The sequence below is a fragment of the Acomys russatus genome, chromosome 21 (genome assembly GCF_903995435.1).
Source record: "Acomys russatus chromosome 21, mAcoRus1.1, whole genome shotgun sequence".
Taxonomy (NCBI): domain Eukaryota; kingdom Metazoa; phylum Chordata; class Mammalia; order Rodentia; family Muridae; genus Acomys; species Acomys russatus.
This window is the reverse complement of record NC_067157.1, coordinates 1,946,772-1,962,571: the sequence shown is the minus strand read 5'-3', so window position 1 is coordinate 1,962,571 and position 15,800 is coordinate 1,946,772. Positions and strand designations below refer to the sequence as shown.

General features: G+C 33.2%; 1 protein-coding gene across 1 annotated transcript in view; it reads right to left on the bottom strand.

Moving 5' to 3' along the window:
- The window catches only part of Grik2 (glutamate ionotropic receptor kainate type subunit 2), a 664,108-nt gene that overhangs the window by 440,316 nt on the left and 207,992 nt on the right, over positions 1-15,800 (bottom strand). Inside the window, exon 2 of the mRNA XM_051164424.1 lies at positions 2,337-2,504. Within this exon, the coding sequence (XP_051020381.1) occupies positions 2,337-2,504 (168 nt within the window). The remainder of the gene's footprint in view (positions 1-2,336; positions 2,505-15,800) is intronic.

Here is a 15,800-nt window from a genome sequence, read left to right as displayed (position 1 = left end):
GAGCAGAGTTTTGTCTCCCTTATATGGAGATAGTCATGAGCTAAATTACTAATCAAATGAATTTGTCTTGCAACTAATGATTTAGTTTACATTAGAAAAACAAAACATTTTACAGTAAACTCTAACTTTTTCCCTCCAGTCTTCTAAAACTTTTATCACCATGACATGGATCTGGAGTGTGGAAAATAATTTGTATTCACAAAGATATGAATTCAAAGGTCAGGCATAATTTGGCTTTGAAAAACAGAGGCCATGATCTGGGAAGGAAAGAAAGACTTTCATCTTTAGCAACATTTTACCAAGCTTGGAAGAAAACTTGATCAAATTAGAATTAAAAACAATTATTTATGTTTCCATCAATGTAAGAAAGGTAGTAGAACTATATTAGCATCACAGAAAGGCAAATATTGTTTTAAAGTATATGGTGACAACAAATGATGTGTTAGTCCATATTTTTCAGATTTCTTTTTTCTTTTCATTATTTGTGTTTTTTACATATACATCTATATTATTACACATATATATGGTAAGTTACCTACAGCAAGAAGAATGATGAAACAATTAGCAATTATATAAATGCTACATTCATAGTGTTTTGGTTATTTGGGTTTTTGTTTGTTTGTTTTGTTTTGTTTTGTTTTAGACTGTATAAATAAGTCTTTTATTTGTTTTTTTATGTTTTTATTTTAGTAATTTATTCATATTACAACTCAATTGTTATCCCATCAGTTATATTCTCCCATTCCTCCCTTCCTCCTGTTTTCACCCTATTCTCCTCCCCTTGGTCTATGACTGAGGGTGACTTCCTCCCCCACTATATGGTCATAGGCTCTCAAGTTTCATCTTGGTAGCCTGCTTCTTTCTTTGAGTGCCATCAGGCCTCCTCACCAAGAAAGTGGTTAAATATGGGGTACCAGGGTTCATGTAAGAGTCAGTCCCTGCTCCCCACATATAACTCAATTACAATACAACGTGTACTTCCAATACTTTGAAAGTGCTATTGTAGGCTGTTTAAGATAAATAAGCTATACAAGGTAATTGTTAGTTGGTCAAATCATGGTCACATCAATTACTAGTCTATTTTTTCAAAAGAATATACATCTATCTTTAAAAGACAGATATGATTCTATAGATAGATATTGTAAAATAATTAGATAAGGTCTTCAAAAATCTCAGAGACCTACACAATATGTCATTTACAAATGTTTTTATTATTTTTTTTAAATCTCTTAACAATAAGATAGGCTAACTTCTGGCAACACCCAGCCTACCTCAAAGAAGATGATGGAACCTCCTTATGGAGATGGCTTCAAATGTGGCAACGAGCCATTGGGAAAAATGTCCTTATTTCTGCCATAGACAGAACTTTGCCTAAAAGTGAGCAAGCACGGATGCGGCAGAGTCAAGTCCTCGGAAGTTCATGCCTCACAGATATGTCTTTCAGATATATTGAGCCAGAATGCTGTAGATTATGATTCAATGTTATAAAGATTTTTGGTTAACTGTTCCGATAGAAATCTGTCTCTGTCATCTTCTCATATGGGAAGCTCGTAACCTGCACTCCCAGTCTACTCAGATAATTAGTTTTATTCCTTCTCAAATCCTTGATGGGGTTGAAGACCAGATAGTTTAGTGTTACAATTAAGTTTAGTTGTTTAGAGGTTAAGATATTTTTAGCTCTAGATAGATGTTTTAAGTTAATAAAGATGTTATTACATTCTTACATGGTAACTGTGCCAAAGATATGAGCTGTTCTCCTATAATATTATCTATGTATATATGAAAAGATCACCTATATAACACTATGTAAACAGACTCAATATTGATACAGTTGTTCCCATAATATATTCCTGGGTAATGGTTCTTTTTTAAGACATTGCTTTAATATTTTTATTTAATGTGTATTGGTGTCTTGTCTGTATGTATGTTTGTGCCACCTGCATTCAGTACTCTTAGTAACCAGAAGTGGGTTTCAGATTCCTCTGCAACTTAGATTATAGATCTTTGGTCACTGCCTGTGAGAATTTAATGTAGTTCCCTTGGAAGAACAGCAAATTCTTTTATAATTTATTCTAGTTTGTATTTTGAAAGTTTAGTAGCAGTGAAAGTAGATCAGTAGGGAAAGACTGTCTACTACAATTTTAATTTTAATTATAATTGGAATTTTTAAGTAAAAGCTAATGAAAATTTATAAAATCAATATTTTCTCCAATAAAATGTACGCAGATATTAAAGACAAATTAGTCCACATAAATATTGTTAATTTATTAACTATATAAGGAGTCAAGAATTCACTTAAGTACACCTAGAATATGAAGTAAATAGCTATTAATTACCTTTCTTAGATGCTTCAAAACTGTCATAGAGGTTGATCTTCTGGGTATCATACGTTAAGGTGGTATTGGGCAGCAAAGTCCTGTTCCTGTTGATTGTGTTCACAGCAAATCTGAATGCAAGTTCTTCAGCTCCCATTGGGCCAGATTCCACATATTCAAAAATACCCCCTAGAAAAGCAAAAGAACAAGTATGGAGGTGTTAGAAGACAGTTAAACATGTTACAATGTTTAAAAACATTGTCTTTTGTTTTCTCTCTCCTCTCACTTGTCTCTCTCTCTCTCTCTCTCTCTCTCTCTCTCTCTCTCTCTCTCTCTCTCTCTCTCTCTCTCTCTCTCTCTCTCGTGTGTGTGTGTGTGTGTGTGTGTGTGTGTGAGAGAGAGAGAGAGAGAGAGAGAGAGAGAGAGAGAGAGAGAGAGAGAGAAGAGAGGATCTGTTTCTTGATGGGAATTGTATTTAATTTTTCTATGAGATTTTAGATATTATATAGTATTAAAAAGCTTTAGAATTTTTGCCCAATTTAGCATTGTTTAAAGATACTTTTCCCTTCATATTTTATAATTACTTATTTTAAGGTAAAAGACAAATGTGAAAATTATCTGCTGTATTTTATACACCAACACAAAATTGTCAATACTGAATAATGCCAAATTGTAATGCTTGTTGGAAAGGCTGATTTAATTTTATCTTCATTAAGTAAGGCATCACAATTCTTTAACACAAATTTTTATATTGACAATGACTTTCTCAGCAATATATCCATAATGGTACAATACTGGAATTTATATCTTCTGAAAATCAACAAACATCTCATTGGATTTAAGCCTATTGAAGAGGAGAAAATGCATGATAGATAGTGGAAACCTAGCCAATTTCATGTGGCTGGTGAGATCATAGACCCCAGAGGAGAACCTATTATTGTTTAATTTTCTAAACCAATATTTTAACTGTATTATAAATAATTATGTTTATGCGGAAAGATAACTGTAATTCTCACTCCTAAGAATAGAAGCTTCTTTTTGTAGCAGACAGAGGCTACTACAGAGCTTCATGGGTGGTCATGAGTGCAGAGACCGTCTGACTTTAGGGTGTAGTACCCCAGTTGGTAAATCTGAAATACAACATCCATATCTAAGTTAGAGAACATTGTAGCAGAAGGAGTAGAAAGATGGGAAGAGGCAGAAAGACCAGGATGTTACTACTAGATAGTACCCTCTAGACTTGACAGAGATCCATGACATCTCAACAACACGGTTGCCTACATAATACCTGAATAATAACAATGCCAGTTGGCAAAATTTCATAAGGCTCCACACCTAGATGAAGCATTATAGGCAGTCAATAGCTGTTGAGGGAGGAAAAAACAGTTTTCTCCAGGACTAAGACCCACAGAAGAGTTACCCAATTCTAAGAACACTCATGCAGGAAATTTTTTAAGAAATTAAACATTTACATAAATAACACGCACACAAATATGGAAAATGCAAATGTGGGATTTTTCCTATACAAAATCAGAACAAAGTAACACTGCTCTATTAATTTTATTTTCTGTGTCCTTTCAGAAGACATGACAGTCATGGATGCTGCATCTTCACAGCAAAGCCCCTCATCTGATTTAAAGCATAGGAAGTAATTCAGTGTGATTTTAAAAACATATCCCCTCAAGCTCCATAAGCTGTCCCTCAGCCACTTCTTCATCCTTGTCCCTGCCTTCCTTCTCTCTGGTATCATTACCATCTCCTTTTATGGAACTGCAATGTCTGACCTTACAGAATCTTTTCCTTATTTTTTTTTTCCTTGGTGAATGGAATAAAAGAGACATACCTACACAAGAACTCTCTTCAACCTCTGTCACTAGGAAAAGAGTGTTTCAAAGATAAAGCAACCTTTCCAAATCTACATCATGTACTTTCAGCACAATCATACAAAAAACAAACTTCCCTGAATGAATTAGTTCTCAGTTGGCTATTCGGACCCTACCAAAGTTACTTTGATTTCTGAATGTCACATGGCAGCATGAATAGCAAACTGCTCTTCAAGTTTAATAAGATTTATGCTAATGTAAGGCCTCCTCTAACAATGAGGAATTAGAACTCAGAAAACACAGCACAAGAAAAAATTATATTCAAACAGAATAATAAAATTTATAATTTGATGGCATGTAGCTTTAAATAGCCAATTTGTTGTTGTGGTTACTAAAGCAATACATTTGAGAAATAAGATTTTAATGTATTTAAAATTGTCACATATTATGTTAAGCAGAAGAAAATTAAATAACATATTTCTTATGGTTATTCATAACCATACCACATGATTTGTATATGCTGAAGTCAAAAGAGGTATAGCAGGATCTGTAAAGTCAGAATAGATTTACATTTTGCCTCTGCACTTGTCACTTTGACAATCTGTGCATTTGTTTAAAGCCTCAATCTAAGTTTGTTCTGTTTTGGTTTTATTTATTTTGGGGGTGGGAGGATGAGAAGAGATGATATTAAGTGTAGTTGTTTTAAAGATGAAATATTAGACTATACAAAGTACTAAAAAGAGACAGTGTTAAATTAACTGTCCTCAAAGAAATGCCATGTCGGGAAATTTCACAAGAAGAAACTGTTCTCACCAAAATCACAAGCTAAAAATGTCACGGAGCCAAGGTTACAATCTGTCCACACTGCACTTCAAACTGTTGCCTATTTCACAAAGAATTAGCAGTTTTCTTGAAAACTTCACTCAGGCAAAACATACAGAATTTTCTGTACCATATGATGTGATGCCTCCAATAAAACGTAATTAGATACAGAAGATTTTGAATATAAAAGTGGAAAAAGGCTTGCATCTATACAGTGCTTTCAAAGTTTATCATGAATAAAAGTCAGTAAGGAAATGCAAACAGGAAATAGTTTACAAATTCCAAAGTAGGATTTTAAATTGTATTGTTTTGTGTGTGATATGCTGAAATGGTCAATATTTGATGGCAGTAACTTCAACCCTTTTATTTTCATTTCTCCTTATAAATAATTCAGATAAAATATTACACTCACATTTTATCATTGCTTTGACTATGTAAAAAAAGTCTTTTAAGTTATTTAGGATAACTGATTCTCTATCAAAAAACATTTTTAACTATTAAAAAACTACTAACATGAAATCAGAACATCTCCTTGAAAAGGCACCCAACGTTATTAACTGGAGAGAAGAGCCTGACTAACACAGTACTCTGACATGCTCAGGACAGGCTTTAATAGGAAGTATCCCCATGAAAAATATATTAAAAACCTACATCAAAGAAATCTTATATTGATAGCACAAATCCAGGAGTGTATTGGTAGGGAGGGTTTAAATCTTATTTATTTAAACATTGAGATATGTTATAACACATTCACATGATAATAGAAAGTATAATTGCTATAATAGATGTTATAAAAGTATTTTAGGAGTTTGTTCATTAATTTTAGAAAATCAGAAAATAAAAGAAAAATAATAACATTTTCTTAGGGCAGAGCTACAAATTGACACTTGTTATATTTAATTGTAAAATGGAAAGAAAATCCATTATAGTAACAAAATGACAAGAATAGATGCGATAGTCACTTTAATGTTGATCTTATTTAATTATATAATATAGTGAAATATCTTTTGTCAATAATGCTGAATAAAAATAGCAAAACTATAGAAATGTTTCAGCAACATATTTCCACCAAATAAACACTAAATAAAGACTAGTTTTGATTGTGTAATTGATGAACTTTTTCACATTTTCCCGATTACTCTCTGTAAGGTGAAACTAGAATAGTTTAAAGATATATGCGAATTAAGAACATCAACAACTGTTTCTTTTTCAACATATATTTGTACATACACAGATGTACTTGCTAGGTGAAATTTCCATCACAAAGCCAATGTTAGGTAGAATATAGGTAAGTAAAAATACAGCAAAGAGCTACTATATATACAAATTGGCTTGGTTCCATGTTTACCTCTGCCTTTTCAACACTAAGTATTTGTTAAATGTTCAGTTTCTTCAGCTAGAAAACAAACAATGTTTTTCCTTAAATCAGTTCTTGAATACTTTTTTATTTCAGAAGACGGACAAACAGATGGACTCTGCAGCTGTAGTGGAACATCAAAGGTACAGAGATAATGCAGTGAGACTGTCAGGCCTGAGTGTTCTTGATTTTGGTACTGAAATCTTCCTGGAGCTTCACTGTGTAAAAAAAAGCTCTTATTTAGGTGTCGGAAAACAGAACTGAATGAGTACACTACGGAGACCTACTAACACATATAATCAGGGTTAGCTGTAGCACAGAAGAAATCATGTGTATAGAAACTTACTTGGTATTCAGGTCAGTTTAAATATGATAGGCAGATTTGGGCCCAGGGGTCCCGCTCAAACTAAGGCACCTGCCAAGGACAATACAGGAGGTAAACTTTAAACCCCTTCCCAGATCTAGCCAATGGTCAGAATATTCTCCACAGTTGAGTGGAGAGTGTGATATGACTTTCTCACGTACTATGGTGCCTCACATTTGACCATGTCCCCTGGAGGGGGAGACCTGGTGGCACTCAGAGGAAGGACAGCAGGTAGCCAAGAAGAGACTTGATACCCTATGAGAATATATAGGGGGAGGTAATCCCCCTCAGGAACAGTGATAGGGGAGGGGAATAATGGGAAAATGGGGGGGGGGAGAGGAATGGGATGGTACAAGGGATGGGATAAACATTGAGATGTAACAAGAATAAATTAATAAAAAAAAAAAAATGAAGACCCAAATCTATGTTGAGAACTGGCGGAAGACAGTGTAGGAGATGAAACAGTGCTTCTTCTCAACCGCCAGAAACAAGGTTGTCTCCACTCTTCACCCTAGCATGACTAAAGCTCCTGGGCTATAAAGGTGTGTTACTAATTAACAACAGTGAAAACAGATATATTTCCTTTTTAATACCTAACTAAATGAGAGGGGTAAATGTTCTGTATTTTCTGAATAGCTTTCTCTTTTTTCTAGAAAATGCCTTTTAGAATAATGTTCTAAGCTAGGCTGGCAGTACATTACCACAATCGTTTAATCTCAGTACAAAGGAGGCAGCAACAGACAGCTTTGGTTGGTTGTTTTGTTGTTGTTGTTTTGATTTGTGTGTGTGTGTGTGTGTGTGTGTGTCTGCGATTTTGAAGCTAACTTGGTATATAGAGAGAGTTCTAGGCAAGTCTATATGAGGATTCCATGTCAATAACAAAAACAACTGTCAGGAGTTTATAATGAGACACTTTCAATAATAATGAATAAAAAAATGACATAGAAATAAATCTTCTCATTCAACCACTCAATTTTTGGGCTTTTCTTCCAGTAGAGGAGTAAATTCCATTTTGGAATTTAATATATTTTCCTGTGTCCTTCTTTTGATCTTTTTTTTTTTATTTTTCAATAAAATTTTTAGGTACTAGATAATCAAATGAGAGTCACAGAAATCTTAAACGTGTTTTTAATTACAGAAAAGGTGATTAAAGATAAATAGCAAATAATAAATAAATAGCAAAGGTAAATAAAGATAAAAAGCAAAAGTCATCATATCTTAGGAAATCTATAATGTAAACTTTAACATACATAAAGTCACCATCCTGAAGAAAGTGTAGAACAGTCTAGCAGCATTAGAAGAAAGATAAAATAATTGTTTCAGCTTAGTAATATATATAAATATATATATACTTTATATATATATATGAAATCTAGAGCTAAATATACAAGATATGATAGATATTGATTTACAGTAGAATTTTAGATGCACCAAGATAGGAAAGATGTTTTATTCAAGGCTGCCAAATACAAATAGCCAAAACATTAAGAATGTAACATTTATATAATTCCTGATTGTGTTCTTGCTGCAAGTAGTTTATTGTATGTATGTGTAATAGCATAAATGTATATGTAAAAAAAGAAAAACTTAAAAACAAATTATTTAAAGACAAAAACATAAGTTCCTAATGATAGATATGATGAAAAATTAAGGGACCAAAAACTGCTTTCTCAAAAAACAAAAACAAAAACAAAAAGCAAAAAGAAAGAAGAAGACAGTTAAAGATACAGATTTTTAAAATATGAGGAAGACTGTATGGTCAGAAGACAAAAAGATTGAAGCTACCATCAAGAAAGCTGAAAATTAATGAACCAATCAAACAAAGCTGGAAAATCAAAAACAGAAAAAAGAAAGAAAAGAAATAAGCATACATAGAATACAAATGAACGAAATAGAAAATAACAAGAACTACAAATTTGGCAGTTGGGAAAGATTAATGAAATGTCTAAAATTTTTCAAAGACTGATAATAAAAAATAAAAAATACAATAACAAAATGACAGAGAAATATGGAAATACAGATTCCTAAATTAAATGTGATGTTTTTGGTTTTAAAATGTCTAATCACATCCTTTCTTCATATAAACCAAGTTATTTACTTTTTTGCAAGTAAGGTTTTTAGAAAGTCTTAGACAGACTAACAATTTTTTCTTTAAATTATTGCTGGATTTCATCAATTAATTGACAAAATTCTATGATGTTTTAATCTCCTCAGTCATTACTGAACTGTTTAGATTTTTTTATTTCTTCACAATTCAAGATGTATATTTCTAGAAATTTGAATATTTGTATTGTTATCCAATTTTCTAGTGATGTCTATTCATAGTAAAATCAAAGGAAGACAGACAAATGGACAGAGGATATCTGTATATATATGTTGCAATATATGCTGAAATATATAATTATATAAAGTGCTCACCATTAAACAGGAAATACATATTAGAATCATATTGCCCTACTCCCTACCACCTGTTTAAATGAGCACTAATAAACATATAAATGATAATGCTACAGTTCTAGGAAGAAGGGACTGTAATTTCAATGAGTGCTCATGGATGTCATGAAATGGCTCAATCAATAAAAGTGCTCACTGAACAAACCAGAAGAAGTTTGGTCAATCTACAGATGTGCATAGAAGAGAGTTAACTTGAAAAGTTGTCTTGAATCTACATATATTTATTGCACAAACATACACACATACACACATTAATTATATACCCAAATGTGAAAGTGAAGAAATAATCTCACTGAAAGAAAAGCATAGGTTAAAATGAGTTACTTAAAAGGAATAAATACATATGTTATATTTGACTATATCAACACTCTAGTCAAAGCTGAAGTCCATGCATATGCATGTGTGTGTGTATGTATGTGCATGTTACAGAGAGAATTTTTTAAAGTTTTGCATTAATAGAAAAGGAGAGCAAAATAAACACTCTACATGCAGACAACTGGACAAGCATCACCTTCCTAAAGAGCATCATATGGACAGTAAACAAAGGCATGTGATCAATATTCATGACACTGGAAGTTAAAATCAGGATTCAAACAATTTTCATCAGAATAGCCAGCTAAAATGAAAACTGAAAACATAAACAAATTTAGTTTGAAAGTCTTGTTTTATAGTTTTCTAACAGAGACCATACAACTATGTCAAACAGCAAATTACCTTCTGAGATATATACCCAGGGAATTATAAGCATCCTCAAACAAATGTGTACACTGCTGTTTGGTACACTGTGTAATATAGGCATGCCTGCAAACTTTTGTTCAACACAACATAGATGTTATAAACTAAATATTAAGGTATAGAGAACAGACATGAAATATTTGTGATTATATAATGTCATATTTTTAATGTTAAAAATTAATGCTGATGATGAAATGGAGTCATGCTAGAGAGAACACATCCTATCTGTTTTTTCATCTGTAATGCATTGATGGCAAGAAACTGAAGGGATAAATATTCCCTTCAGGACAAAGACAGTGAAAACTGTAATAGAGATTTTCTAAGAAAGAAATACATATTTATTTTTCTTTTTTTACATTTAAATTTATATTATTACACATGTCTACAATTAATACCCACAGCAAGAAGAACCACAAAACAATCAGCAATTGTATAAATGTTACATTCATCGTGTTTTGGTTATTTGTATTTGGCAACCTTGAAGAAAACATCTTTCCCATCTTTGTGAGTCTAAAAACTGAATTTATGATCAATATATCATATCTCATCTTTCTGTCAGATATATTGAGCCAGAAGGCTGAATATGATGCTCCACCAATACAGAGAGACTAGGGTGACTGTTCAGGCATCAAACTGTCCTTGTCATTTTCTCATTGTGGAAGCTGCTTACCTGTACTTCCTGTCTCTTATAGGGTTAAAGATCAAATAGTATAGTTTTACAATTAAGCTTAGTTGTTTTGGGGTTAAGATGTATTTAGGTCTAAAGGTATATTTTTGGATTACAAATTGTTATTAAGAAATTGTCTTAGTGTTTTATTGATGTGAAGAGTGACCGTGACCATAGCAACTCTTATAAAGGAAAGTGTTTAATTAGGGATAGCTTATAGTCTTAGAGGTTTAGCCCATTATCAACAGGGATGGAATTGTGTCTGCACACAGGCAGACATGGTGCTGGGGAAGGAGCTCAGAGTTCTGTATCTAGATTGGCAGGCACACAACCCTCTTCCGCCTCTAATCCTTTCAATTTCTGCTACTCCTTATGTACTCAAATCCATGAGCCTATGGCATTATTCTTCTTCAGACAATCACAGAAATTAAATAGCAAAATATCTTTTTGTAACCATCCATAAAAATGTAAAAGAATATTTTATCACAAGGTTTGAAGGTATATTTTCTCTTTAAGTAACCTAATTTATTTTAAACATTGAAAAATAATATTTATGTGTGCCATATGTATTTTTAAGAGCATCTGTAACTAAATTTTACCATTTTACTATGAGACATCAGAACTGTATGTAACATTTCATAAAACATACAGTCATGAAGACAGAATTACCTGTAGAGTTCACAAATCATATTTAGTGGGTAAATTCTATAATGATAAATATATAGATCTATATGATCTTGAAGCAGTTTCTTACTAATCTACAATTGGGTTCATGGTGGACTTATACTAGTGTCCATCCAGTTTGAGGTATTTGGGATTTGAAGGTAACTTGTTTTCAAAGTCTTTACTCTTCACATGATCTAGACAACTTTTACTGACTTTCCATGCTTACCTTTGGAATTCTAGCATACAAAAAATATATCTGATATAATGGTTCTCAAAGCTTTATTCATTTTTTTGGGTTTATGTTTATGAATTTAAAAAGGGATGCTATATATCTTATAGCTTCTATTTCAAATAATAAAATCCCTGCAGTTGTTTTCTAGGCTTATAGTAACTAAAAGTCAATAGTTCTCCACATTCTATCATAGGCTTGTTAGAGGAACGAGGAGACTCAGGAGAGAATGACATAGTTTCACTGCTCTGTGTTATAGACAGAGAAGGCTACATGGTAAGAGGTCCTGGATTACACAAAACAAACAATGCCAGAACTTTTCCCATAAGTGTGGGAAGCACAAACAAACATTGTTGCCCATTACTGCAATGAAAGATTTATTAATCAATTACTGAAACCTTGTCAATGCTTTTCTTCTATAGATGAATATTTGCAATAGAGGATTGTATGACTCATAAACCTATGATGAATGTGACAAGCAACAAAACTTCAAGCCCTGAGAGTCTCCGAAGGTCCCGTCTTAAAGTGGATAGAAGCACTACATTACAGACTTTTAATTTGAGAGTCTATGTTCTGAATGACAAGCCACTCATTGTTCTCTTAGAATATGTACTTGTTTTCTGAGGATACTGTTATTCTAAAATTTTTTCTATGTACCTAGCAACAGTGAAAGAGGTATCCCTCAGTTTTTAATTTTGTAAAAATAATTATTCAGAAGATAAAGGAGTCGTTAACAGTCTTTAATTTTTATACTATGTGCTGTTAAACTATATATAATTATTTATTTTTTAAATTACATAAGGTCACATTCCCTTTCTTTGCTCTACATGCTCTCTTATATAACCTATGTTTATTTTTTATTATTTTAACATATATCTCTGTGCAAACATAGGTAATCCTAAATATAATTGCATGCTCATTTTGGGTATGTTACTCATATGTATATTTTCAGGACTGATCGTTTGGTATTGAATAACCAATTGATGGTCCCTTTCCTGGGAAAGACTATTTTTCTTGCTCTCAGCATTCCTTAGTTCCCTGTAGTTCTTGGTGTGGGGTTGACACTTTCTGTGCTTTACGCATTCACTTCAGTATATCTACTGTTGATGTTCTTGTTCACTTCATGCTCAGACTGTCATGTTGGTGAGATTTTATTAGTGTAACTTCTAAATATTTTGATCATAAATGGCATTAGATAAGTCATTTTTCTCCTTAAGGAAAATAATTATAGTAAGGTATATATGATACATAGGTAGATAACAGATAGTTAGAAAGATAGATTATAGATAGATAGATAGATGATATAATATAGTGTTCCTACAAAATCCATTACTGAAAACATTCAGGTATAAGGGACTGACTTTCACACGAACTCTGGTACCCCATATTTGACCATGTCCCCAGGATGGGGAGGCCTGGTGGCACTCAGAGGAAGGATAGCAGGCTACCAAGAAGAGACTTGATACCCTATGAGCATATACAGGGGAAGAGGTTCCCCTCAGTCACAGTCATAGGGGAGGGGATTAGGGGGAAAGCGGGAGGGAGGGAGGAATGGGAGGACACAAGGGAGGGGATAACAATTTAGATGTAACATGAATAAATTAATAAAATATATATTTAAAAAAGAAAAAGTAGAAAAATCTTAAACAAAGTATATGATAGGTATTTTATTTACTTTTCTGAAAGTTCAAATAATTTCATCATAAAGTTCTAGAAGAGAGGGATAAAAACAAGATCTGAAATTTCTATACTTATTCAATTTTATGGATTATACTGAAAAGATCTGCTAAAATATCATTTAGTTAGCCTGCAAGCATGTATACACTATATTTTTAAGTTACTGTTACTGTAAATGTAATAATGACACACAATCTAATATTCTTTTATCTTACCCTTCCCCAGATATTTTATTTTTTAGTAATTAATTTATTTATTCCCATTTCATTCCCTGAGTATTTCATTGGCTTTTTTAATTAATCAATATTTCTTGCACTAGTATGTCCAGTAAAGGCAAATGAACTGCCATCGGACACTGTCCTTTACACCTCACTGAAGAACTCCAGCATGAAAAGCTCTTATTGTGCTCTTTTCTACAGAGTCTAGTCATTTGCTCCCACAGGAAAACTTACACATAGCCTTCATTTGATCATCATGAAGAATTTTAAAAGATATTTCATCTTCCTATTTTATTTAGACCCAAATACTTGAATGTTTTGATTCTCCCATAATCATTCTGCTCCTTCAATTTCTTATTTTCCCCCCTCAAAACACACTAAAGACAAATGGAATATTCCAAATTGGTTCAAGAAATGAAAATTGTTTTAGAGTTTTCAGTTGCCTAAGTTAATTATACATACAAAGATAGTTTTTGATAATATAATAAAATCAAGAGATTTATTGTATAAATCTAGTATAAAACTGTAGAGAAAGACTGACATTTTGATATACTAGATTTTTTTCTTTTATATGTTTATATGTGGTTCTGAATAGTATAATCTATTTGGAGCTGATGTAATTTTCTAATTGAGACTATTCACATATTGATTTTATCATAAACTGTGTCTACTAATTATATAAAGTGAGGACATAACAATTCCAAGCTATATTTGAAGAAAAGGGTTTTATTGTAGATATAACAAAGAATATAGCCAGAGGCTTCTGGAAGAGTCCAGAGCAGGGAGAGAATATAGTAGACTAAACATGATTAATAGACTGAATCAAATTATGAGAGAAAGGGGAGGGTATAGAAACAAAGACAAGGGGATCAAGATAAAGGAGCAAGAGAGAGGGGACCAAAGGAAAACATGCCTACGTTAACTTTTTTACCATAAAGTATCAATTCACATTACTACATAGTTGCATGGAATGCTCTATTTCCTCTTTCTGTACTTAAATAAAGTATAAATATTCTATGCCCAAAACCACTGATAAAAATGGTGGCCAAAAGAACGTTAAAAAACAAAGCCCTTTTTCCACATCCTCACCAGCATGTGATGGCACTTGAGTTTTTGATCATAGCCATTCTGACAGGTGCAAGAAAAAAATCTCAGGGTCATTTTGATTTGCATTTCCTGATGACTAAAGACAATGAACCTTTCTTTAAGTGCTTCTTGGCCATTCCTTTGCATAGAATTATTTGTTTAGCTCTGTATCCCAACATAGACACATGGGGCCTTACAGAGATGGAAGCACCAACCAAAGATTATGCATGGACTGGATGCAGGCCCCCTACACATTCCTTCTATCAACTGTGGAGCAAGTTTTCAAAAATGAACCTACACAGGCCATTCTTATTCAAACCACCATAATTCACTGCCTGGATCCCAAGGGTTTTTGGTCATATTGTAAGAACCAAATTCATGCCATATTCTGTATGTCCTGTATCTAATGCCATGGTTGGTATTTTCTGTGAGAACTTGTCTTCTAGGTGACTTTTCTCCCTGCATTCTGGGAATGACCATGTACTGCTGTAAACTGCACCTGCCAGCAGTCCCTAGAAACTAGACTCAATCTGCCTGAAGATCAACATTCCTGTGGCCTACAACTTCCCCTTGAGATCCAGCCTCCATTCAACCTGCCTAAAGTTTGACATTCCTGTGATCCACAATGTCCCCTTTACAGTTTTTCCCCTTTATAAACCTATTGCCATTGAAGCCCAGCACCACTCTCCTAGTCTGCTACATCATGAGTCCTGGTGGTCTTTTTGAGGGGTCTGGAGTTCTGGGCCCATCTCAGTTTTACAATGCCACAATAAGAATGTATTTAGTGCAACTTCAAAATTCCCTATTGTATGTCACAGTCTCAACACAGTTTAAATATCCAACTTTCAGACTCTTCTGAAACTCAAAGCAATCTCTTCATTGTAAAATTAAAAAGCCAATTATGTTTCTAACATACTATTATAAAGAAGATATATTATTATGCCAAAAGGGAGGAATGGAGTAAGGAAATATGGAATCAAAGGGTTGGGATTAAGACCCCCAACAAGCATCTGAGATTCCCATTTAACAAATGAAAGATCTTCTAGGTTCTCCCAGCATTTCTTTGTCTCTAACTGTTGCTGGGCTTGGTTAGCATACCTTGCCCCTACGTTATCTTTCCAGCTCAGAGTCTGGGCTTCCTTTCATCCAGAGGCTCTTCACTATGTAATCCAGACATTTTGTCTTTCCTTTCTTTGCACAAGCTTGCATTTTCTTTTTCTTTCTCTCTGCCCCACCCCTTGATTTTCTCTCTGCCTCTCTCTACATGGTGACTTACATGGCCCTGTTCTTTGGGTCCAATGAACCTGTCCAAGATCTGCCAATAAACTGCCTTTTATACTTTAATTTGGAATGAATTGGCTCATTTCATCTGCGAAGAATACCTATC